This window comes from Zootoca vivipara, chromosome 4 (assembly GCF_965207765.1).
Source record: "Zootoca vivipara chromosome 4, rZooViv2.hap1.1, whole genome shotgun sequence".
Classification (NCBI taxonomy): domain Eukaryota; kingdom Metazoa; phylum Chordata; class Lepidosauria; order Squamata; family Lacertidae; genus Zootoca; species Zootoca vivipara.
In genome coordinates, this window is record NC_142587.1 from 36,358,357 (window position 1) to 36,385,963 (window position 27,607).

The following is a 27,607-nucleotide window of genomic DNA, read 5'->3' on the forward strand; positions in this document are numbered from 1 at the left end:
AATTTTGTTTGTTGGTAATCACTATTGAAGAGAGTTCTTGGTACTGATCCTATTTAAAATACAAACATAGGAAGGTGATATACTGACTAAACATTTCTGAAGTTTGGAAACTACAAGGGAAATAATCAGAGGAAATGGAAATATCTATTTTAAACTTAATGATACTTGGATTGAGGGGGAGAGTAGAGCTGGCGGTGGGGGAACAGATTGGAACTGTGGCTAATATTGGATCCTATGAAAATAACTTCTCTCTGCAGAAGTATTATGGTTAGTCGTAAATTACCACTTAGAATAATAGAATCATAGAATTTTAAGGTTGGAAGGGATCACCAGGGTCATCTAGCCCAATTCCCTGCAAAGCAGGAGTCTTTTGACCAATATGGGGCTCAGACCCACAGTCTAGAGGTTAAAAGTCTCATGCTCTACTGACTGACCTGTGTTGATGCTCCCTAGCGTAGGTTTTTCAATGGATTTCATTTTCAGCAATGTTCTCTGTGATAATGTAAATACATTATTGTGATGGTATAATTCATTGAGGAATGTAGTTCCTAGTGGTTGACAACATTTTCATATATTTAAGAAGAATAATGTAGAATGCTGGAAAAGTAAACCTTTCCCCCCCCCTCATGTGTTGCCAATGGAGAAAAGTAGATGAACTTGGCATTATGATTTCTTTTTATTTTCCTTCTTTAAAAAAAGCAATATTAAAGTTTTGAGCCCTTATAGTTACAGATAATGCCTGCTCCCCATTTCAGAAGCCAGAAGTGAGTTCACTAGGATTTCCAAAGGATGGGATTCTTGAGCTCACAGGCCAGCTTTGCAAATTACAAGATTTACTAGCCCGCATTTTTTTAAATGGACCCAGTGCTACTCCATACCATCTGTTGAACAATTATTAACTTGTATGAGATGATTAGGCTTGTGACTATTTTCAGACTGAGCAGAAGAAGCTGAATATTTTATTGAAACAAAAAATTGCAGGCAGGCTTCTTTTTCATAGTTAATACATGTTTTAGAATTCAACTTTTAATGGTGCAGAACTAAGATTACTTTTATATAGATTTATTTTAAGCACACAATTTGCCCAAGGTTAGATATTTTGAAGTTCCATTGATTTTAGTGGGAAAGGTAAGAACATGTAACTTCTCTTTTAACTTTGAGCTTTAAAACATTTAATTTTGGTTGGATTATTTATTCAGTACAGTATACAGAAAATAAACTAAAAATCATTGTGTAGCTAATGTCCGAATAAAACCATTTACAGTATTTATTTTTGGTATCCATAGCTAGTAAAACTTGAATCTTTAGAATCTAGACTAGTGTTGCTCACTAGTCAAGCTGTTAAGATGTGTGCATTGTTATATTTAAAATATGATTTATAGTCCTGTTGTTCATCACAGATAGTTAACTTTATTTGTGGAATAACTGTATGTGATGCTTGTTACCAAAACATTAGATAATTCATTAGATAATATCTGATGGGTGATAATATCTGATAATATTCATTAGATAATATCTTGTGAAGTGTGCATGCACACGAAAGCTCATACCAAAATAAAAACTTAGTGCTACTTTAAGGTGCTACTGAAGGAATTTTTTTATTTTGTTTCGACTCAGACCAACACGGATACCTACCTGTAATTAGATAATTCAAACATTGTCTGCAATATTGTCAAAAGTTCTTAATACTGAAGAAGTAGTTCTGTTCTGCACTACTTACATAAATTGGAATTCTAATAGAGATATACATTGCTAGTTTTGTTTAATACTTGCCTACACAAGAACATTTACAACTGTGTTAAAAATGAAAGAAAAATAGGCTTTGTGTCAAGTGAAACATATGTTAATTTCATACAGTACGCAACATAAATAGCTGCTTTTTTTCAGCTGGCATGGTTCATGGTAGGCACATTCAGTAAAGCAGCTAGTTGGAGACCAACAAATGTGCACTAGTCCCATTCATGAATGTGCCTAGATACATACCGTATGTGAAGCCCCATTGTGGCTTACATGGTGGGTGTTGCAAGTTGATGGTGTTGATTGGGAACAGTGGAGATCCATCACAAGCCATTAACAATGATCGAGACAATAAGCCACAGGTGCTTCCATTATGTGTTTAGCATTGTAAGATCCTCCTTTGGAAGGAAGGTGGAATAATGTGTACAGGTAGAACAATGCATATTTATGTAGTAACAGCTGGCCGGATTCTTTGGAAAACAATATTGTGCCTAAAACAGAGGCATAGCTTGACTCTGGCTTTCCCCTTAAGTCTGGAATGTATTGGAATGTATTGCCAGACAGGCTGTAGCTGCACAGTAAGCAGCTCTTCCTGTGAATAACTTTACTCCTTGTTTCCCTCTTCTGATAGTGTAGCTGCCAAGTTCACAAAAGAGAATGTTTCAAAAATGTCAGACAAAGACTTATAAAATCAGAAGCCTAACATTTTGTCATTGTGATTTATGCATACCTTTATATGGACAGTAAATGTGCTGCAACCAATAATTCATCCAATGCAAATGCTGTTGGGCAATTTGCTTATTAAATATTTGAGCTAGTACGTAACCTATGCTTAATAACAGAAAAGGTTTGCCTTTTAGTTCTTCCAGAAGCAAATGTAGTGTTAATAGTGATGCATCTTCAGTCTCACATTGTTTTTTAAAGATAGGTGTATTCTTTTGTGTATTTGTTAGAATTTTATTAGTGAAGACATGTCAAAAACTGTTGCCTTTCTTGGCATTATCAAGAGATAATCTTGATAAACAGCCTGCACGCGCTTGTCACTCTGGAGCCTCTTAATTAAACACTTCTCAAAATACTTTTTAAAACTGATGTAGCAAATCTTTTGTCTGTCTGTGTGCAAGAGAGATCTGCAGGTTGCTTCATTAGCTCACAGTGGCATCTCTGCACAGGGCCAATTATTCTCTCAATGAGAGCGAGCATTTGTGGTGAGTGTGCTGACTTGGTAATTTAGAATAAGAGTTGAGTTGCTAGTACTGTATTTGGTTAAAGGATTTTCCATGCAGATTCTGCAATATTCTTTAGGCTTTTCTTGCTGCTCAGCTGGAATGCTAAGCAGTGTGGTGAAGGCTGGCTGTGTCTGAACTCGATACGAAACCACGGACAGAGAACTTGTGACTCTTTGGGTGTTGCTGGGCTCTCAGGTGTCAATAGCCTAAGCCCCATGGCCAGCAGACAGAGATGGCAGGGACTGTAGTCAGCAATTTATGGAAGGTGACAGGTTTTCCAACAGCATGATTTGCATGAGCCTCACCTGATCTCATTGTCCCCTGTGCTCCTCTGTGGAGGGTGGTTTGGGTTCTTTTGCTCCTGTTTTTGCCTAACCACAGCTTATCATCCAAATTAACAAGCTGTAGTTAACTTTATTTTTTTTATAAAAAAAATCAAGTTGAAATCATGGTTTTAAATTTAATATTAACACAGTGAACAGAGAGCTGACTGGAGAAAGGAAAGAGAGTGGAAACAGGAAAGAGTCTTATCAGGTCAGTCAGTAAAGTATTGAGTAGGGTAGAGATGTAGTGAGTGACTTGCCAAATAATACAAGAGCAGAAATCTAGTCCATAGTGGAGACCTGGCAAAGCTATAAGAGACTTATTGGGTTTCTTTGAAGTCTGACTCTGAACCAAACAATACACAGACACCCCACGCACCTGGGGTAGAATTAGGCAGTACTGTATTCCTTGCAGCCGTGAGTACTGGTGAATCCTAGACACTCCCGAGTTAGTGGGAAAACATGATTGGGAAGTTGAAAACAAAATACTGTAAAATCAATTACCATAACGCAGGAACTTTGAAACACTGTAATGCTTTCTTGTGAACAGTAGGTTCAAGAAAGATTTCTCACTTAGAAAGGAAGAGCTGAAATCATTGTTTAGAGCAGGAATGGGGGACCTGTGACCATCCAGCATGTGGCAGGTTGCTGGATCCCCCATCCCTGATGTAGAGCAACAGAGACTGGTATCATGACAAATAAACCAATATTCCTACCTTTGTTGTAATTGTCAGGGTGGGAGGGAAGCTTGCTAATTCTCCCCAAGCCTTTGACAATATATGTGAGTCAATTTTAAATATGAAAATATGCAATTGGAAATGTTCTTGCTGTTTTTATTAGAAAAGTAAAAAGTTTCTAGTTGTTAGATATGTCTTCTTTTAGCTTGAAACTGTAAAACATGCAAGCATTTCCTGCAAAAATGTATGACGGGGGTCCCCAAACTTACCTGGCTTCAGGCCGGTTCCTCCGGCGCCCATTGCGCGGAGGGCAGGGGAACGCACTCCCATACGTGCACGCACTCGCTTTTTCTGGCATGGCATGGCGCCGGAAATGGCTTCTGCGCATGTGCAGACATCATTTCTGGTGCACTTCCGGGTTGGCGCGGCACCAGAAATAGCTTGTGCGCGTGCGTATGGGAGCGCGTTCCCATGCCCTCCGGCCCGCGCGTGCGCACAAGCTATTTCTGCCCCGCCGACCCGGAGATGGGCAACCGCACCGCAGCGCGCCAGTAAGAGCAGGCGGTGGCAGGGGTCATCGGGGGTCGCACAATTGGCTTGTGCGGGCCGCATCCGGCCCCTGGGCCGTAGTTTGGGGATCCCTGATGTATGATGTCAAAATGCTTGAACACTGTTGATAAATCATACCTGTCCATAGCCATTGTTACAGATATAACTCTGCATGTAGGCTCAAGTTGATGTATGTTGTAGCTTTTGATAATGTGGAATTAGGGTATTTTACAAATGATTGCATTTCTTATAAAAAATCTTTAATGTCAGTAAATGTTTCACTTCTAGATTATAAAAGAAAATAAACTCACTTTCTTGTGCATTGATATTTCTAAAACAAAAAACAAACAAACCATATACTAGGCTCAATTTGTAATAGCAATGAATTTCAGTACAGTCCTTTTTGTTAGAGGAAAAACCTGTAGGGTTACGTACCACAATAATTAAACTGTTAAGCTTAGAATGCAAAAAGAAAATCTTGCCTCTCTTGTTCTACAAGATATCTTCCAATATCCACCTCTTGAAATAGTACATGCTTCATCCAACCAGTACTAGCTTCAGTGTTCAAAGTATTGGTGCAGGAATGAGGAACCTGTGGCTTTCCTGGTGTTGCTGGACAACAACTCCCATTATTCTCGTCTATTGGCCAAGTTGGTTGTGACTAATGAAAGCTGGATTCCAACATCAACAGGAGATGCACAGGTTCCCCATCCTTGCTCTCTAAGGCTTTCCCCAAATTATCTATAACTTCTATAGGTGACTGTAGTGTCACTTAGCTGAATGCTTCGCTTTGAATGCATTTCCATTTTTTATGCTATTTCTAGGATTACGAAGCCATTGACATTTGCTGACTGTGTTGGCGATGAACTGCCTTTAGGATGGGAAACTGTTTATGATCAACAGATTGGTGTTTATTACATGGACCATATCAATCGTAAGTAAAATGATTTTTTTTTTTAAAAAAATGCTTTGGAACTAATGCAGTTAATTTTTTTAATGCACCCATAAGCCTAAATGAATGCACATAAGTAATTTCTATAGAAATGTATTTAGGAACACTGTATTGGGTAAGGCTAAAACATAATGAAACAGTTCTGACAACATGAAATATGTTAATGGCTCTCATGAGCTCAGGTTATCTTTGTGTAATTTGATGTAAAGTTTCTGAGATAAGGTAGCTGCATTTGACTGAGGTGTGACAGTGGAATAAGATTGACAACCTTTATAAACACAACTGCTTGGATCTCCTTTCATGGCTCAGTATAACTTCATTTCTTCTGCAGTTATTTGAAAACAAGAGTGGACGTTTCTGACCTCTTGCAAACTTGCTAGAGAAGGTGCAAGGAAGAGGCTCATGTACATATTGCTAAAATGTGGTTTTTCCATTGTATCCAAATCAGGCAGTTGATTTTATTACATATTTTAGAAATAACTGTCTTCAAATTAGAAGTTATTATAGATGTGGAAGCCTGCCAATTTTGTAGGTTGCAAATTGGTGTGTATGATGATTATGTATTTTGCCCCTTTACAAATCGGAACACTTTTTTTTCCTCGTCAGAACTCACACAGATTGAGGACCCAAGAGAGCAGTGGAGAAGAGAGCAGGAGCGCATGTTGAAGGAATATTTAATTGTTGCCCAGGAAGCACTTAATGCCAAAAAAGAAATCTACCAAATTAAGCAGCAGCGTTTTGAGCTAGCACAAGAAGAGTATCAGCAGCTGCATAAAATGTGTGAGGATGACAGTCGCTCTTATGCCAGCTGTAAGTTTACCTTTAATCTCCAAATGGTTCATATATGAATTCTGGGCTTCAATGTATTTCTCCCTAGCTGGATTAAGAACTTCATGTGCAAATGCTTCCTGAACTGCAGCAGTAACGCCTCCTTGATTCAATGATCTCTTAACCAGGGATCAGCAAACTTTGTCAGCCGGGGGCCGGTCCACTGTCTCTCAGACCTTGTTGGGGGGGGGCAGACTATATTTTGAAAAAAAATAATGACCGAATTCCTATGCCCCACAAATAACCCAGAGATGCATTTTAAATAAAAGCACACATTCTACTCATGTAAAAACACCAGGCAGGCCCCACAAATAACCCAGAGATGCATTTTAAATAAAAGGACACATTCTACTCATGTAAAAACACGCTGATTCCCAGACTGTCTGCGGGCCGGATTTAGAAGGCGATTGGGCCGGATTCGGCCCCCAGGCTTTAGGTTGCCTACCATGAGTCAAAAGTTTGCTGACCCCTGTATTAACCATCCAGGTTTCCCTTTGCAGGGAAGGGCAGGATCCAAAAGTAAAAATACAATAAAAAATTATGACAGAAAACTAATAATTTTGTTTCCATGCAGAATCTTCAAAAATTAAGGGCCTAACTCGATTCTGTGTACAGATATGTAGAACGATATCTAGCAGGGTTTTTTTGTTTTTGTTTTTTTAAAAAGAAAAGCTGCTTCAGAAGGCTACTATTGGGAACATTTGCTTTTATTAGTATTGCCTTTAAATAATTCATTGATTTATTATTTTTTGAAAGCTGTCTTAGTCAAGCCAGTTTTACACTGCAGGCTAAGTTGAAGTTTCTGAGCTTTATTAAGAAATCATCTTACATGTGGAAAATTTGAGAAACATGATATAATGCTGTTATTTGTTCATCCTGTCTGTGGAATTCAGAATATGATGGCGCTACTTAAATTATAAGAGGTTCGGATCAAAACCAGTCAAGTCATGTTAGGTTCCATGAAATAGTGTGAAAAGTTAGCAATACCTAACTTAACTATCATTGATTCAATAGGCACTAAATGCAACTAACTTGCTCCAGATCCAATCCAGTGATGAATTTGCATCATGCAACTTTGTGTGGCATGAAAAGCTTGATTTGTATATTGTTGAGGCAGAGAATATTTGCAAAATGAATTGTTTATATCTTCAGTGTGGCTTTCGTTTTTATTTTGTTTAATATCAGCCCTCCAAAAATGGCATTGCAACTTTTTCTCTAAACGCTTAGGGATTTTAAATAGCAGGTAGTGCTCTGTTGGGTGAGTGCTGCTGTTAAGCTAAAAAAACCCTAGTATGTTTTGATCTCCCACTTGTGTGTCTGTGAATTAGGGCATCAGAGTATTTAATAAAGAGAAAACTTCTATTACAAGTTTAAACTTCAACTGTGCTGGCAAACAACATTTTATCCATAATCTAAAAGGTCAGGAATTCAAGTTTCACACTAGGGCTGTGATCCAGAGGGTCCTTTTGTATGTGTGATAGCAGTGCAGGGTATGAGTATTCTGCCTGGTGAAAATTAAAAGAGAAAATCCTACAAATTTAAAGCAGCTCAGTGATCAGTAGTATTTTCATTTTAAATTATCACTCATGGCACACACCTTTTGAAAAATCTAACAGAACTTTTATAATTCTTTAACAAAGGTTTTAAACTTTGTGCAGTACACATCTCTTGTGAGACGTACATGACACCAAACATGTCAGAAATAGAATCAGGAAAAACAATTTAGTAGTAATTGATGCTTTACAGTATGAGTCATTCTGTTTTATTAAAAAAAAAATCCCCATAGTTTTCAGAACTCACAGTAGTTTTAAAAAGCTTGATTTTCTTTAGCTATTGAAGCTTACAAATACATATTTTAATGTTTGTTTGGCATACATATTAGAGAACCAAGGCCTGTATTTTTCTTCATTAATTTGATTCTTGAGCCCAGGAAAATACATTGCTTGTAACAGAAAGGTTTAAACAGAAATGGCTTCCTTGCTTTTTCTTAAAATATGTATATTTCAAATGTGTAAAATGCTAATTTTCACTTCTGGAAATGCTAATAGAGAAGGTGATTTTCCTTGATTGTTATTTTAATAAGCTGTTTAACATACATATGCTCTTTTCAGAACCATGTACAATTGAATGTAATATAGGCTTGCATTAATTTTATTTCTAAAGACTAAATTCTACTATTTGCACTGGAATAAAGTAGTTGTGAAAAGCTTGCTAATTACATTTTACCAATATGCCAAATGGCATTGGATAGAATCTTAAAAGTGTTTAAAATACTTTCCTCTTTCATACATACTGTAACAACTATATTGGTTGTTCTGTTAGGTGGGACAGCGACAGTCCTTCCTGTTCTTAGTTGTATCTCATAGGGGAGATATTAATCAGTCTAAATCTTTAAATTAAATTTATAATTTGTGCTATGAAAACAAATTTTATACACCTGTTGCAGTGTTTGATTTGTAGGAACAGAAGTATTGCAGTTCATCCAGCAATGAAGGTTTTTCAGGTAGAAGAACAGTCAAAATGCGTATAATACGAATTATGTGTGCAGATATCAATGAGATAAAATAGTTTCCTTGGCCCATTTCTTTAATTGACATGCTCCCTAGTTTGTTTGGGTGAGCCCAGGTTTAGTGTTAATTCAGGAGCAGTTCATATGGCTATTTAGAAGATGGATTTCATTGCAAAGTGACTTCTTCCCTTAATATTCATGTGGTAAAGCTGCTATGTGTTTATTATTATTATTATTATTATTATTATTATTATTACTACTACTACTACCTACTACTATTTGCATTGCCTACTTGTCCTGTGCTATAAGGTGCCAGGGTGGGTCACAACAATGTGAAAGTACAGTATCAAAATCATTTAAAGCCTTTTGCAATAAAAATATGGTGTGTCCTAAAAATAAATTCCAACACACATCAAATGCATTCATATTATAAAATTACAAGTACTGTGTCCTCTAAACTCAGAATGTTGGATCCAGCAACATAGAAGCAACATTCCACTCCCCCCGCCCCACTCCAAAATGGCTCCAATGGATTTCCTAACCTCTTGGAGTAGATTTTGAGAGGATGTTGCAGGGAAGAGGGAGGGTAGTTTCCATTGTTCAAGTGGAATTCTTCTTTGTGAGTAGAATCCATAAGTTCTATCTGATAGTGCTGAACCACTCATCAGAAACTAATTCAATTTATATCACTCAGTATAACAAAAATCTCTTAGCACAGCTTACATAAAAACAACCACGCCATGTAAAATTTCCTATAAACAGAATAAATATGATACTGTATAGCAGAAATAAAGCGGAGCCATGTACAAAACAGAATTGAAAAGCTAGTCATATGTTGTACTTTATTTATGAAGTTTTTCCAGAGCACTCTCAATGTGGATTTTTTTAAAAAGTGACACAGTACTCCTCGCGAATCCCTAAGGTGGGTTGTGGCAAACGATAACATTGTAGTATGCCTGTGGTGAATTCTGCTCATTATAAAAGTGCATACACAAAAACTACTATATATTACCAAAATAGGAATTTAATTCAAGCTTGAATGTAATTTGCTGTCAGACTATCATAGAATTGTAGAGGGCGGACTCTGATGATCAACTAGTGCCTTAGATACAGTATTAAAATACGATGAAAAAAAATACATACATATACATAACAATGTACAAGACATAATTCATTTTGTTTAATCTGTATTACCAGAGGAAGAATATGAATCAAAAGGGGATATTACCATATGCCTATGGTATGTTTTGTGTTGACAGTCAACATCCATTACTTAATGTCATGTATATACATTTATACATTTATATACATTGTATAAACAATGCCCTGTATTTAGTGTATATAGGATGTTTTAGGTTAGTACTTTTGTATCCAGCCGACAACAATTGAATGCTAGGGACATGGATGAAAAAATGTAAAATTGTTTCTTTTTTGGTAATAGTTCTTAAACAGATTATGTTGGGGTGGGTAAAAATAATGTATTTGAAAGCGTTGATCTTGAAAGCAAAACAAAACTTGTTGAAGGGAATTTTGTTAAATGGTTAATGTCAATTCACTAGGTTTCATTGAATGCAGTTTATAAGAAATCTGTTGCCTCTAAACTGTTTTTGCATAACTCAAAATAAATACAGGTTCCCCCTCCCCACACATATAAGTTACAAAATTATGTGTTTTAAACCCCCCACTTCTTTGTAGGATAGACTATAAGATTGCTTGTCCTGATTAATGGTATACATTGGTATTAGTTGAACTGATTGATGTCTTCAGGTAGACAACTTGTTTCCACTTTAGCTACAGAGGAGTAAGTGGAACAAGTGAAGCATAAGATCTGGCTGTTAAACATTTAATTAGCCTAGCATTTACAATGCACTTAATGAACTACTTCTAGTGTTTTGAAAATTAAGACATTTTCTGTTTGTTCAGCATTCTCTGGATTTTCAACCAATACCAAATACGACCCATGTCAGATTAAAGCAGAAATAGCAAGTAGGCGTGACAGAGTGAGTAACCCTTTTCTAATACTTCATGCTGAAAATAATCAGTGCCACCTCTTCTTCTTCACTCTATAAGCTTTCTTTGTGTTTTTGCATTTCAGCTTTTGCCTTAGTGAAGTAATTCTAGTGGAAAACTTGACTCCAGCTCCTTGCAACTACCCAAACTTTTTATTGTTTTAAGGGTTATATGCTCTCTTAAAAAAATCAGAATCATCACACCACAAATTCTACCTAAATTTTGAAAATCATGTTTATTGAGACATATGTTTGTTAGCTGCCACTGTGAGTTACTATATTGCAGCACACGTATATTAAAGTCGGAAACTTTCATTGGTAGGGTAGGGAGTGGCAATGCCTCAGTGATAAAGTGCATGCTTTTGTGCAGAAGGAAATCCCTACCGGTAGTTAGGTCTGAAACACTGGAGAGCTGCTGCCAGTCAGCAGTAGAATTACTGAATTGAGCAATGGTCTGATTTGGTATGAGGCAGCTTTGCATGCTCCTTATTGAGTTGTAATACCCTAGGGCAGTGATGGCCAAACTCGGCCCTCCAGCTGTTTTGGGACTACAATTCCAATCATCCCTGACCACTGGTCCTGTTAGCTAGGGATGATGGGAGTTGTAGTCACTCTAAAAACAGCTGGAGAGCCAAGTTTGGCCATCACTGCCCTAGGGGCATTGGGATGGAGCAAAATGGAATATGTTCTGGCTGCCATTAACAATATGATACACTCACATATTGGGCTGAGTTGAGTTGAGTAATGGAGGTAGTATATTGTGTCTGAGCTTATATTTCAGGCTGCATGTAACTCTTTACAGTAAGCAATAAAATATAGATTGAAACTGACATGATATATCATAGCTATTCCAAAGCAATGTTAAGCACTACAAACATGTTCCTAAATTGCAAGTTCTTTTTATTCACCTATATTAAGAGAATGGTTATCAACTTTCCAAAAACTCTAGATGATGAAATATATCTTTTTAAAGGGTGGATGCATTTGAGTTAGCTATTTTTTATGTGACCAGTCCTAAAAACAAAACTTAATCAGGGGTATTTATTCTGTGTGTATATATAGTATACATAGAAAAAGCTAACTTTTAAAGAAGTCTTCCTGAGATCAGTTGGCATTTTCCTAAGTTCTTTACTATTTATAGTGGTAAAATTATAGCAAAATAAACACATAGTTATAGACGTAGAAATTTCTTTAGCACCATGTAATAGACCATAACTACCCCAGTTATCTTGCTAATTCTGTTAAATCGGTTATACCGAAAAATAGTGACTTGCTCTGGCCCTCCCCATTTGCTCCATACTTGACAAGTTATTTGATTATTTGCTTTCCTACTTTGACCAAACATGGTATCACTGCAGTTTAGTAGCTAGGACTGTGCACTGGATTTAACCATAATCTGAACCCCAAACCAAATTGGGCTGATTCAGAGGGATCAAGGTTTGACCTGAGTTGGGTCAAGACAGGCCTGGGTTGGACTGCTTGGAGGGGTTGTGATATCTGGTGGGAAGACTGCAGCCCCCATCAGGAATGCATTTGCAAAGCGGCACCCTGCAGGATTGAATTCTCCAATCACTCAGCTCATTCACTTGTCCTGGCTGCAGGTAGTCCTTTGCAAGTGCCTTTCCTGCAGGATTGAATCTTCCTACTCTGTGATCAAGGAGAGTGGGGAGAAGATGCAGCTTTTCCTACTCTCTCTCCCCCTTCTGAATGTATGTTATAATTAGGGATTAGAAAACATTAGTACAAATGTCACAAATAAAGTTTACATTTGACTTGGGAGCCACAGGAACAGAGGGCATGAAGCTATTATATTGCCTTGGATGCACTGTTTCAGTGGCATTTGGTGAATGATTTTGTCCAGAAATAAACTACTAAAGGGACTATTGAGTCAAGTACATGGAACATTTTTACAGCATGATTATGAATATAGTAAAACAAAGAACTGAAGACACAGAGACATAGATAAAATGACATGCAATGCACAATTCTTGTCCTCAGTTACTTTGCTTTATGCTTGAACAACCTGGAATATTTGGTTGGTATGTCTGTAGCCCAATATGGCTGCCTTTCTAAAATCAATTCCTGCCTTAATAAGGTGGCAATCCTATCTCCACTTACCTAGGAGTAAGCGCCATTGTATTCAGTAGGACTTACTGCTGAGTGGACCTGGTTAGGATTGCACTGTAAGCTAGGATGTGCATGAGCTGTGTTCACTTGCTTTTCTCTTACCTTTGTGAAAGTGAAGAAGGAAACTGCAATTAGCCATTACTTCTGGACCAAGTTCTGATTAATGGTATCCCAATAAACTAGGATTTAGAAACCCACTTTAACCAGTGAAATGGAGAAAGTACCACCAAGAGAACCATTGCAGCCGCAGTAGTATGTTTCCAGTGCATACTATTCTCTTGACTCTTTTTTTTTTTTGGTCTCTAGCTTTCTAGGTTGAAGCGGGAATTAACGCAGATGAAGCAAGAACTACAGTACAAAGAGAGAGGCGTAGAGACACTACAAGAGTGAGTTCAAATGAAGTAGGATGAGGTGTTTTGCCCTAATTCTTGCTGGTGTAGATAGTAAAGATATGAATGTTGTTCATAATAGTACTTTGCTGATGTTTGTGCTTACCAACAATTCTCCAAATAATTGTAACATTTCCTGTGAGAATGTTACAATGAACACACAGTGTTTAATTTGGGAAACAGCTCCTCCTGAATTGTTCCCTCTAGGAACACTCCCCTTTTTTCTCTGTTCTTTGGCCATTATCTAGAGGGCCAGTCCCCCCTCCCCACCTAGAGCATTAAGATTGATTTTGGTTTGTATATTACCAGAAATGGGTAACTTTTCTGCTACTTGTTTGTCTAACAGGATTGACCGTAAGATGTCAAATGCCCATATGAATTACAAATTGGATGAAGCCCAAGCAATAATGAATGAGCTTCGAAGCATCAGGAAGGCTATTTGTATGGGTGAGAGAGAGAGGCAAGACTTGATGCAGGTAAGAAGCTGTCAGTTACTTAATAATGACATTTGTTGTCTTATACAAGACTGGGAATTTATACCAAGTCAGAACACTACTTCGTGCATACATAGTTGGTCAGTAACATATTTTGTGGAACGTGTTTCTCATTTTTGCCATTTAAGGATTTACCGTGTTTTGAAATATGAAATGTCCATAGTTTGTTCCATTTCCTTGTAAAGTATTGTAAGATTAATCACATCAGTGTTTCCTCTTCAACTGACTCCTGTTCTTCAGTGATTGTACAGTATATGGAAGTTAAATGGGGGGTGGTGGTGGTACATTTTAGTAATTTGAAGCACACACCAACATTGAGATCACACATGTTCCTCACAGCCAGACAAGGTCCAGTTATCATGAAGCAAAAAAACATCCAGGAGGAAAGGTGCCCAGACTTTTAGTAGAATCCCAAAATACACCACTGGCTTTTCTCAGCCCTATATTTTGCAACAATCACACCTAGTATCACTTGACACAATGGGAAGTCATTTATTTATGCATCTATTTTCCATTAAAACGCTCAAGGTTGCCTTCAAAGAAAATTTAAATGGCCAGGGATGGGGTTATTTCCAGAAGAAGGAAATACTTACCTTAACATGCCCGTTTTAGGTGATGATCTTGGATTAGATGAGCATGACTCATTTTTGTGTAGGTGTTGGAAAACTTAGCTGATGGAAAATTTGTTGACAGTTGGTCCGTATATAGGTAAAAGGACAGGAAGAGTTAGTCAGGCCTAAATAGGGTATGATGACTAAAATGATGTCATTGATGTGCAAAAATATCATTTTTGTAAGGAAACTTTAAAGAAGAATTCAAATTGCTTGAGAATTTGTTTTTATGGTCTGCTCAGGAATTGAGACTTCTATATACTCAAATTGTTAGCGTATGAGATTTTATTTTGGAAATTTTATATTATTATAGTTTTTTAAAAAAGGAAAAGCTAGAGAGCTGAAATAAATGGATGTAGCTAAACTGATCTGTAAGTGATACTTTGCTAAATGTTGGATTTATATTGTGTAGGGAGCTTTTCACTAGCTGCTTAGACTGGATTTCCAGTGAAATCATCTTTGGGATAACTGACAGAATTGTTTAATGAATAATCCCTTCTGTTTTCTTGACGTGACAAGGTGTCTGAACATAATGGGAGGGGAGAAATACTCAGTCAGAGAACTCCCCACTACAAGTGAAACTTAATTTACAATATGAAAACACCTTCCCAATTGTCAGACCATTTGGGGGAGGCTGAAATGCTTTCCCTAGGAGATACTGAAAGAAAATGTTGGCTTTTCCAACAAATAGTGGTAGTGTTCTACTAAGGTATCTGTTGAACACTACCACCTGCCATTCTGATCTGCCCTCCTGGATGACAGCTGCTTCAAGCTAAGATCTGAGTTATGTAAAGTAACACAGATATTTACAGATATTTCCAACGTAACAAAATTGTTCCTTATATATTACTCAGAATTAAAGCTCCTCATGTACACAGTCTTGAGGACTACTTAATACTAGCTATTTTTTAAGTCTGTCTAGACTACATGCATTTTACAATGTTTTCATGTTGCTATATGCATCATGTTAAACTTTTATTTTTGTATAGATAAGCTCATTTAAAAAAGCTTTCTATGCAAGTCATGATTCCATTCTATATGATTATCTTTCCTGTCATAAACTAGTAACAGAAATCCATGGGCTATTAGTGACTTGTTTTAAAAAGGATGATTAAATTACAAATAGATTCTTTTTATAAGATGCTTTCCTTAATGTTCTTTTTTAAAGAGTCTGGCCAAGCTGACAGATGGATTCAGGAATAGCTGTTGTATTACAGAATCTCTGCAGGATCTTCATCATAATTCTAGCCCACTTAGTGACTCCAGTTTACCTCAACACTACTCTGATGCTTGTTCTCAAACTGATATCATTGGAGAGGTATGCAAATATTTTTATTTAAATATGTTTGTTATGAAAAAGCAGTAACTTTTGTTGTACTGCATAGTGACAGCGTTTAAATATATTTTCCCAATTCAGTTCAAAAGAGGATTTAATCAAAACACACAATGCATATAATTGCATTATGGGCTTTTTACCTTTTATTTAAGCAAAAGAATGGAGTTCAATTAATATAATATAATATAATATAATATAATATAATATAATATAATATAATAATATGGCACTTTTCTAAACTATGCTGTTGATGTCCACTTTATAGGTTAGTGGGACTGTTTAGCAAATCCAACTAAATTGAAGAAATCTCTTAACACATTGCATTTTTATTAAGGCATTAAACTAGAATCTATTTTTCTGGTTGAGATTTGCATTAGCTATTTAAACCTTTCATACATTTTTTTCACTCTACAAATCATATGTAATTTCTACCATTTTTCTGTGTTTGTTCCAAAGTATATTTTCTGTCTATAATTTTTTTCTTTGTTGCAGGAATGGGCAACTCTCTCCAGCATGGTATGTATAATAGCTGAATTGCTTGATTTAAGAAGCAATCATATTATGTAAGAATTAAATTCCCTTTGTGCTCATAGAATTTTGAATCAATCACAAAAACAATCTTTACTTGAGAAAGGTCTAGAACCTCAAACAAAACAATTAAATATGAAGTCTAACAGTTGCCTGTGTAGTCATTAATTTAATGGAAATTAGTGAGAATGAGGTATTGAGAAGCAATGTACATTGGCATAGGTTTGCACTCTGTGTTTCTATTTTATAAAGAAAATGTCATTCTGTAGCAAACTGTATTTTGCTAAAAGTTTATATGGTATTTTAAACATAGTTTAGCATGAATTCAGGGTCCTAGATTAGATATAGTAAATAACTATAGCCATTTACATATACTTGGGATCCAAGATACTGTATCAAGAACAAAATGATAATAGCTTCAAAATAGTTTTGGACTAGATTTGGGACAGAAGTGGCTGGTACAGTGGGTCACTGCTGTTTTGCTGATTGGTACAGGGTGACAATGTTAAAGTTGGGTGCCATGCAAGAGTGTTGAATTGGTTCCATTGGCGCTGCTGTGCAGCCCTGACTTTGCCACTGCCCTGCACTATCCCAGTAGGCACTCCTGGTTAAGTGTTGATGTTGAAGTTACATTTCTCCACACAGTATTACTATTTTCTAATGCAAAGCTAATTCTGTCATTTGTCTTGCCTTTTAGAAGTTTGGATTTGATGACAAAAGACGTGCTGACAAAATAAAATTGAGCTGGCAATATGAAGAGGCCAGAAAGAAGTAAGTATGCATAACATGCAATGTTGATCATCAATGCTAACCAGATGGTGCTCAATTCTTAAATGAATCAGTGGTCTGGCTCTCACAGGAAACTAAACTATGGTTTATTAAACTATGGCTTAACAATAAGTCGCTGGGTTACATTCACACATATCTGTATTTATTAAGTTTGGTTAAAGGTTGCTCATTAACCAATGTTTGCTAGCTTATAAACCTCGCTAATCACTTTAGTTCAAAGGTCACTTAACATGACTGATTTCCAACACCACTTATAGTTGCCAGGTCATTTAGTTGACCTCTAGGTCTGATCATATCAGCTAGATAAGAGGGAGCATCTAGAGTGGGGCAGGTTGTCAAATGGGGCTTGAATATTATCACTAGTAGTTTCACACCCATTGAATATAGATGTAAGTTACATCTAAAAGTTTGTGTCTGTAACTTTGTGCCTAAGTATAAGAATAGTTGTTTAATGAAATGTGCAGTTAGTGTTTCCCATCAAGGATTGGCAAATCAGATAAGTACTGCAGGTTTTATTATTATTATTATTCAACATAGTAGACTGACACAGGACAAAAGGAATTGTCTTGACATCACCTGTTGCTGAAATAGATGTGGAGCCAGTTAGTTGCTTGGGTAGGAGATCACAGGAAACTCCATGTAAAAGTGGGAAACACCTGTAAAAATTGGACCAAGATCATTTATTGCAGGCATGCATAAATCTCTCCTTTTCAGAAAAGCTGTAGCTTTTTGTATCAAATCTATAGTAATTGTATTTAAAACCATGTTTAGGTAAGAGCTCAGAGCACATTTGCTTCTCCCAGTTATCTCTGTGGTCACATTCTTCATTTATCATGCATTCCTTCCCCTTAGCTTGCTGGCATTTCTGTACGGCTTTTGTCTCCACAAAATATTTCTGTGTTCAACCTCACTTTGCTAATGAAACATCCATTGCAACTACACAGTGTGGGTGTAGGAATGTGCTGCGTTTGGTTTAAATCTACAAGCTACTAAATTAACATGTTGCAGTACATTAAAAATGCTTTTGCCAGGCTCCTGTTTATCCAAAGTGATGAGAAAGCAAAGTATATGTGTCACCATTAGAGTTGAGAAAATTCTTCCACAAAATATAAATTTGTGTGTGTGTGTGCTTTTTCATTAGAGACCATGCTAAGAATTCATGCAGTGTTTATTGTCCTTTACTGTAGGTTTATTGACCTTTACTGTAAGCAAGGTCAAGGAATCTGAAATAATAGACTTAATCATTTAGTATATTGAGGATAAAGTTTTGTTTTCTGTAGTAGATGGTAAGCTGTTTGGACAGTGTGTGTTTTCTTAGGTGTTCTGTCCCATAGTCATTTTAGCAGTTCTAAACAAATGCATTTATTTATTTATTATTTCAAATACTATTAATTTGAATCAAGTCCTGATGTATTTAACTGAGGTTAAATACCACTGTTTTTTTGTTTTGAGTTAGTTCAAAATTTTGTTACATTTCATTTTCCATTTTCGGTTGTAGTTAGTCTTCAGACAATGTTCCTGATGGAAAATGTCACTCAGGATAATAGAAATTCAGTATCGGTGTTTTTCCTCTTTTTTTCCTGCACCATGATAGTACAAATTCATGTTCACAAGTCTTTTTCATGGGATGCGTAACAAATATTTTTGTGGATGGCAGATGCAAACATTTCCCCTGATTTTACATTTCTTTCTGTCAAAATAATAATATTTTTTCAGAAGATTCCAAAGTAAGAATATTTTTATGAACACATACGGCTGCTTTGGAAGAATTGATATAGATGATCCTGCAGTAGTAAAGTTATGAGAGTGCTTTTTAACAGGAATGCTGTAGTATGACAAATGGCCAATATATAGCAATTACATCCCTTCCCGTACTTAGTTTTTTAATTTTGGATTTACAGAGCCATCCTAAATGGCCTGAGAGGAGGACCAAAGTGGTGGAGCAATCATCACATTTGAAGTCTTTGTCACTTGGATTGGCCAGGGGTAGGAAGTAGGGGGCGGGCGGTTTTTAATTCCCTTCGCTTGTAATGGAAACCACGGGGGGGGGGGCACAGTTCTGTGCTCTGGTCCTGTTTGCTTTTGGTTGTTCACCGTGTAGATCAGCCACTGGGATTCACCAGAGCTGTTCTTATGGACAGCTGTGAAAATGCTTTTCTCAGCATCATAAATAGCTTAGAGTTTTTATTTTTTAGCATTGCAAACTGTAGTTACCCTTGGTAGCCTTGAAAAGCACCTAATGCATACGAGTATATGGAACAGTATTCTTCAAGCTTATCCTGGGTTTTCCAGAAGCTTATGATAGCAGATGATACATGTGTGGTGTATATTTTAAGGACTTTCATAACTATACTGTAGAGATTTTCCTTGCTTTTTCTTCTTCTGTAAGTTAGTAATTTCTTGGTGGTCCTTTGTAATGAAGGGTTTTCAGTATCCAGCAACAGTTGGCTCTCCATGATCATGAGTCTTGGCCAGGGATGGTGGAAGCGGACAGAGACCACTTTCAGCTCATCAAAGAGAAAGAAGCTCTTCTACAAGAACTGCAGGTCATAAGCCAGCAGCAGAGGTCCCCGGAAGATATCGATCGTTTAGAGGAGGAAAAGAGGAGGTTGGAGGATGAAATCCAGCAGGCTCGGGCCACTTCTTCTCATGGTGCAGCCGAAAGGTTTAATTATTTTGTTAATTAAATATGATCCTGCAGTAGTAAAGTTATGAGAGTGCTTTTTAACCAGGAATGCTGTAGTATGACAAACGGCCAATATATAGCAATTACATCCCTTTTGAAGTTAGGAGGCTATACTAAAATAGGGGATACTTAACAAATCCTACTTAGCTCTTATTTGCTATGCCACATTAAGTCTCCAGAGCTGGTTTAACTAACTGACATAGTACCAGTCTAATTCAACTACAGTATAGAGGTAAATACTATGTGAGTAATACCAGTTGCAGATATTGCTTGCTAGTGTTTTATCTGTCAAGCTAGTATTTTATCTGTCACTGAATACAATGTTGTTGTTTTTATTTTTACTGTCATTGCAAAGTAAGAATACTAGTTTTTTTATTATAGGATACTGTTACAAGAAAAGAAGAACTGTCTGCTCATGCAGTTGGAAGAAGCAACTCGTTTAACATCCTATTTATGCTCGCAGTTGAAGAGGTTAGTTCTTCAGAGAAATTGATTCTTGTGTTTATGGCAAATCATGACAGTTTAGCTTCCAAAAAAGTAAAATTGAACTAGATATAGTCTCATAGTCTCATAGCTAAATGAGAATGAACAGGTTCCTTTTACTTTTAGCTATACAGTGGTACCTTGACATCCGAATGACTCGACTTTCGAAGGTTTCGACTTACGAAGTCGGCAAACCCGGAAGTCTTTTCGCTGTGCGTGCGTTCTGCGCCTGTGCAGAAGCGCAAAATCGCGCTTCACGCATGCGCAAAATGGACGCTTCGCCAACTGAAGGATTCGACTTACGAAGAGCGCCACGAAACGGATCACCTTCGTAAGTCGAGGTACCACTGTATATTGCTAGCATATTGCTTCATGGTTATTTCAGTAGATTAGGAATATGACTTAACTCCAAAAATCCAGAAAGCACTCTTAAGTTTCAAAATACATAGTAATGATACAAACTTGGAAGACTGTTGTCCAATTTCCTAAATCTTGAGGGTTAGCTGTGTATTTGATTAGAATATGACGATGACTGATGATTATATATAAATGATTAATATTTCTCATCTGTCAGTTAATTAAATCAAAAGCAATAATATTTTTTTGCTATTGTAAGCATTTATTAAGAAATGCAGGCCTTCAGTCTTGGGCCAGACTTTGAAACTAAAAAAGACTGAATTTCTTGTGGGAAATTGATGACAGATATTTGAAGTACTGGGTAAGTTCTGGTAACTTTTTATAACATAGATCCTGTTAAGAAACCAATTTGAGAGTAACAGAAAGTGAAGAAATGAATACAATTGAAAATAAACAATACAGATTCCATTGACTCAGTTTGCATGTAAAATCAAACTCCAGGCTAATATGGTCAGTCCTACCCTAAGACACTCTACTTCTTTTAGCTTGGAACTACAGTACTGAACTTTGTCATTCTATTCAAACTGGGAAGCTTGGTTTGCACTTGCCATGCAACTAACATTTCAATCAGGAAAAATATATTTGGGGGGGCCCTCAAACACAAACCATAGACTGCTATTGCATATGTAATGGCAAACGATGGCTTGCTGTGAAAGAGAGGTGTGGGAGGCCAGGAACAAAGGAGCTTGTGTACCAAGGGCTGTCTGAACCAACCCATTGTGTTTAGCATTTGTGCAGACATTTACAAATGCATTTTTGTCTTCTAGCTTGTCTGCCAGCACACTAACAATATCATCTGGAAGTAGTCGGGGGTCATTGGCATCGAGCCGTGGATCTTTGGCATCCAGCAGGGGCTCTCTCAGTTCTGTCAGCTTCACAGACATCTATGGTGTTCCTCAATATGAGAAATCGGACAGTGCTACAGAGTATGGGCAGCTTATGCGATATGATCCAGTTCCTGTTGATTCTCACAGTAAAGATGTACAGTATATTGAAACTATTGGACATTCTAGCTGCAATAAGCAAAGAAGATCATTGGATACACCTTTATCTTTAGCATCTCTGTCCTCACGGTCTTCTCTGTCCTCACTATCGCCACCAAGTTCCCCCCTGGATACCCCCTTCCTACCTCCTTCCCGGGATTCTCCATTGGCCCAGCGGTCAGAAGGATATGAGGAAATGATGGGAACAGGTGCCTTAGAAATGCTCAGAGCTCAGGCTTCTATTTTGGGTGAAGACAAAGCACAAGAAACTGTTTCATCCAAGGCTCTTGAATATTCTACAGGCAGTGAAGGACTTCGAGAAGCAGGACTGCAACTGACAAATGTTCCAACCTCTGGAGGTAAGTTTTTGTCTTTCAACATTTTGTTTTGTTGATTCTCGAAACCCTAAAATGCACGATATGCTTATGCCATAAGTAAGTTTCGTAAGTTTAAATAACTGCTGTGGCAGGAATTAATGAAACTAATTAAGTTGCCTAGGTGGTTTGTGAATATATTTATACAGCAATCTCAAAACTGCCCTTTATTTTGCTATAACTAATTTGTGTTTTTCTTTGTGAATAGGGAAAAAGTATTAGTGAAATCTGATCAGTTAGTGTTCCTGCTATAAAGCTTGTTAATTAATATGGAATTACGGTTATAAGTTTGGAGGAAGGCAAATTGTTGTTGCTTGGTCTTCACAGCAGCAATTTTTTTTACTCCATGGTGCCTTGTTATGAATTTGACAGTTTCAAATCTTCCTGATTCATGTACTGGAAGACAGGACCACAAGTGGGCAGGCCATGATGCATAATACCTACCAAAGTCACCCTTGAAAAACTTCTGTCAAGTCTTGTCTTTCAGATCTTGAAATAATGGTTTTTCAAAGTGTTTTTCATGTAATTATCATGTAATCTTTCTTCTTCACAACAAAGGGAATAGCAGCCCAAATCCAAATAAAATTAAAGCTGTGTTTCACTAAAGGGGTAAACCAGGGTAGAGTGCAGGACCACACATGCAAGTCTCGCACAGTATTTCTCTGCATGTTGATATTAGCACAAAAGTTGGACTTTTAAAAAATAATCATGTTCAATTAGAAACTTTTCTGCAAGTGGAAACTTTGCTTACCAGGTTATTTCAATACGCACAGTTTTCAAGCGCATTCAACTGAGTACTTTCTAAAATCACTTCAAGTCTTGGCTGTTGTAGGTCTTCCCTATATTCTTTTCAATATTGCATTATTTCTAGAGTTGAATAAAATTGTATGTAATAAATGCAGAGCCCAATATTTCCACATGAGTACATGTGGAATGCATGTGGATTTTACTCCTCAGTTCCAAGTCTGCATTCTTGTGATAGCCATCTTTGATCTGCCTTAGGTACTTTGTATACATTGGATTCCCCTCTTTCAAATTATCATTGTTTACTGAGTTTTCTACACACTGAGTTTACTGAGTTTTCTACATACACATCTACATAGTATCATTCCAATTAAAAATGGCAAATTAAGGATTAACGATACAACTTGGCGCGTGTCTAACATGCATATAGTCAGTTCAGAGCATATAGTCAACATATAGTCCTCTTTCCTGACCCAGTCTCCATCCATAAATCAGGAAATTCAAAACCACATATACCATGGTAGTGAATTCTTCCATAATGCTTTTTGGTGGCTTGACTATTCCACCTTGTCAAGCCACTAGTGTTATAAGGTGGCTCCATTTAGCTATAAAGTATCTTCCTATTTTGCTCCCCTTAGTTCTCAATTCTTATGCCTTAGCTTTTCTGCTAGAGCTATGAACCACACCAATTCTACCAATTCTTCAGCATAAATAGTGACATACATTCTGAAGGTTGTCCAGTCAAATTAGTCTCTCCATTGACGCAGATGCATTCAAAGAATGTCAGGCTTCTAGGGGCTTCCTCCAGCCTCATCAGGTTTTGGCCAAATGGCATTTGCTGCAGCCAATTAGCTTGTATTTCACTTAATCTGGTCATAAACTGCTCTCGGACAATATATGTCCATTTCCCCAAAATACCTCATAGCCTGTATTCCCCTTTGGTTTCTATTTCTTATGCTACCCACACTTGTCCACACCTGGGGCTGGTCTAGGAAAGGTAAGAGTGGCGTTACTGAAATACGTAGCTATTTTCCCCAAACTTTGCCCACAAAAATGGGTTCTCTACTTGCCACAGCCTTCTTGTAGCATTCTGCCCCCCCCCCCAAAAGAGTGAGCTATATGATGCTGCCAGTAGTTATCCAATTTAATAGCTGCCTAATCCACCTTTATTATTTGTACGAACAAATGTTTAACTTGGCATGTTTCATAGTGAAGTTTGAGATTAAGGGCTCCCAGGACCCCTCTTTTTATACTAATAAAGTGATGTTCAGTTAACGTGGGATTTTTTTACTACCATTCAAAGGTTTTTTGCCAACAATGGATGGAAATGTCAGGAAGAGGAAGTGCAACAAAAGGGACATTTTTATTGCTACTACATGGCCTAGCCAAGTAAGGTTTGGTTTATACCAGGAGTTCACTCTCTGCAGGCCAAGGAAAGTTAGGAATCTGACTCCAGCACAGATTTATGCAGCCCCTAAAGCATCGAGTATTGACACCTTGCTGTGCATTTGATAAGGTGAAGATGAAGAAACAGAGCAGCATTCTTGCCTGGTGGCAAGCCATAGGCTTGTTTGTTTGTTTTGCTATTGTTTTTATCCTGGACTGTTAAGATCCGAATACCTGTAGCAAGCTTTGGAAATCATTATTGAATTTAAGCTTCCCACCCCAATACTGCCTATTTTCTTGAATCACAGTTTCAGTTTGTTCTTAAATAATGGTTCATTTTTTACAAAAAATTACAGGTTTGACCAACTGATTTCACTTTTTACTTAAATTATTCTTGTATTTTGTTTCTCACGTGGCACAACAGAAAAATTTGCTGTAAGTGAACTTAGAATTTCTTATTGTGGTGGGTTTTTTCTTCCTGCCTGTAAAGCCCAGTTTGTGTGTGTTGTTTGTTTGTTTGTTTTTGTTCTGTATTGTGTGCATGTTGGGAGGGTGGAATATGTGCTTCTTGATTTCATCCCCAAAAAATCATATCTGTAACCATTATAGCCCATTCATGTTGCTGAACTTTTAACTGAATTATTTTCTATTTAATAGCCACTATTGACTACTGAATAATGTTCTGTGTTTGCAGCTTAAATTGCTGTCTTCAACATGCCTGGTAAATTGTGGGTGAGGATTTACTATTTCCTTATTTTTGGAAGGATTTTTTTTTAAAAAAACTGCCATCAAAGTATTTTAAACCCCCCAAAATAGCAAGGTTCATAAAAGCTGTTAAAGTAATCACACATTATTACTGCTTGATGAATCTCTTTCTACAGTTTTAGTAACTAAAATTACTTACCTTGATGGTAGTTTTTCTGTCCACTAACTAATGTCTCCGGCTTCATGATTATTAAACCAAATTACTCTATATGACATGTCACAACTGGTTGTGGGTATATCTTTATACAAGGACTTCAGATCACTTATCTGCCAAATTAAGCTCCTATTACTATATACTATAATTACTATATACTATAATATGCTAAGGGACGCGGGTGGCCCTGTGGTTTAAACCACTGAGCCTCTTGGGCTTGCCGATCAGAAGGTTGGTGGTTCGAATCCCCGCGACGGGGTGAACTCCCGTTGCTTGGTCCCAGCTCCTGCCAAACTTGCAGTTTGAAAGCACGCCAAAAAGTGCAAGTAGATAAATAGGTACCGCCCCGGCGGGAAGGTAAACTGCATTTCCGTGCGCTGCTCTGGTTTCGCCAGAAGTGGCTTAGTCATGCTGGCAACATGACCCGGAAAAACTGTCTGCAGACAAATGCCAGCTCCCTCGGCCAGTAAAGCAAGATGAGCGCCGCAACCCCAGGGTCGTTCGCGACTGGACTTAACTGTCAGGGGTCCTTTACCTTTACCATTTTATAATATGCTAAATTTCAGAGGTTTTGTCTGCCTGCTGCATGATATTTCAAATTTTGTCCCCCCCCCCTTTTTTTGGTCCGGCTGTGTTTCTGCTAATACTTAGTAAAAGGCATGTTGATAGGTGGCACCTACTTTTAATTTTAGTGGCATTGTCTTGTTAAATCATTTGAAAGCATCAGGCAAAATAACTTCAACTGAAACATTTATAACATGTTTGAGTTTGAAACATTTTCATATTGCATCTTGATTCTTTATTATTCTTTACTGTTATATCTTTTTGGTGATCTCCAAGGTACAGTAGTCAGCGAAAGAGTCTTTTAGTCTGCCAGCTTTTTGTGGCTATGTGGGCACTTCTTCTTTGTTCATTACAATTTTGCAAAAATTATATAAATTTGCAAAACTTTATTACCATATAGGAAAGATAAATTCAGGTAGTGAATCTCCCCTCTGTTCCTTTGAACTTTGCAAATATTGGAAAAATCATATTTGTTCTTTCCTCTGGTGGGTTGGAGTGACTCCATGCAAAATAATGTTCTCCATTGTCAAGGTAGTTCACCTGGAAACTGATCAAAAGGGGAACTGTGTTTCTAGGTTAAAAAATGCTGCTAACCCGAATAGTGTAGTTTAATTGTAAAGTATTACAAGCATAAGAGAAATTACTAGGATTTGTTAGTAATTACTAACAAGCCCTAGTAATTACTAGGATCATGTGATAGGACATAAAGATAACACTTACTTGGAAAAAATAAAAGATGCAGCAAAGGACATTTATTGTTTTGATTTGTTGATACTTCCCCCTTGATTCCTTGGGTGCTGCATTTTACTCCTCCTTGCAACTATTTTAAACTATTCTCTTGCCACACATAGCCTCATAGACCAGTTGCTTAGTGGTAGGTTATTTACAGCCCATAAACTAGTAATCTCACCTAGGACTATGATGTCTAAATCTCATGTGTATCTTATATGAATATGTTAATATGGTTATCAGCACAGATACAAGCCAAGCTATGTGTATTCAGTTATATACATCTCAAGGTACTATTTGGAACACCTTTGCATGTATATAAGATTCAAGAATGGTAACTGGAGTTTCTACTTTTTGATGAGGGCATGGTCTAGAGGGCACATGTTGCAACTACCTTGCTGAAACTAAGCAGGTTTGGTCAATCCCAAAAATGGTGACCACCTGGTAACCCTACAGAGTTTACCTTGAGGGTCACAGTTGAAGGAAGGTGTGACATAAGTGTGCTAAACAACTGCATAAAACAAATGCCCACCTTTTCAGCTGATTTCCTACTTTTCTGACTTTTGAGAAAAATAAACTGTCTTTATTTGTATGTATCCTGTCTCAAGTGAACATTTTCGTAGTTTCCATTTGAAAAATCAACTCCTCATGTATCCTGCCTGTTTTGCACGTATAATTGCTGGTAGTCCTTTAGACAGCTGCCACGGTTCTGCTGTTCATATATGTTGACTTCCAAGTAAAAATGAAGTGTAACTGTGTATTTGTTTGCTTTTGCTCCATTCCTATTCCCACTGCTTTATTTATTTTTAAAAGTCTATTTTGGACTTGGAAGTATATACAGTACTAGGTCGATTCCTACCTTAAGTTACTTGCACTTAGCTTTCATGAAAACCAATGGGATAAATTAGTCACGACTTGCCTTAAATCTCTCTTATTTCAGTGGGAACTAAATCCAATTTACTTAATATGGATCTAACCTATGGTTTATAGGTTCCATTTGTAAGCATGAACATACATAGCAATTACGGTATGATTTATATTCACAGAACTTACAACAAAATAAACCCTGCACTATGCAAGTATCTGAAATACCCATTTAATTTATGATTAGCTTGATAACACGAAGACATGTAATATTAGATTGCCTTAATCTTGTTTGAAGCAAGTTGATCTACAGCACATGCATAGTCATGGTATGATTTGAAGGCCACACTAAATATCCGTGGATTACACCA

General features: G+C 37.1%; 1 protein-coding gene across 2 annotated transcripts in view; it reads left to right on the plus strand.

The window, feature by feature from the left end:
* The window catches only part of WWC3 (WWC family member 3), a 60,585-nt gene that overhangs the window by 13,512 nt on the left and 19,466 nt on the right, over positions 1 to 27,607 (plus strand). For both annotated transcript variants that reach the window (XM_060273486.2, XM_060273487.2), the window contains exons 2-12: positions 5,340 to 5,449; positions 6,074 to 6,277; positions 10,728 to 10,804; positions 13,247 to 13,326; positions 13,676 to 13,805; positions 15,603 to 15,752; positions 16,263 to 16,286; positions 16,996 to 17,069; positions 19,510 to 19,752; positions 20,155 to 20,244; positions 21,441 to 22,015. In XM_060273486.2, coding sequence (XP_060129469.1) covers positions 5,340 to 5,449; positions 6,074 to 6,277; positions 10,728 to 10,804; positions 13,247 to 13,326; positions 13,676 to 13,805; positions 15,603 to 15,752; positions 16,263 to 16,286; positions 16,996 to 17,069; positions 19,510 to 19,752; positions 20,155 to 20,244; positions 21,441 to 22,015 — 1,757 coding nt within the window. The remainder of the gene's footprint in view (positions 1 to 5,339; positions 5,450 to 6,073; positions 6,278 to 10,727; positions 10,805 to 13,246; positions 13,327 to 13,675; positions 13,806 to 15,602; positions 15,753 to 16,262; positions 16,287 to 16,995; positions 17,070 to 19,509; positions 19,753 to 20,154; positions 20,245 to 21,440; positions 22,016 to 27,607) is intronic.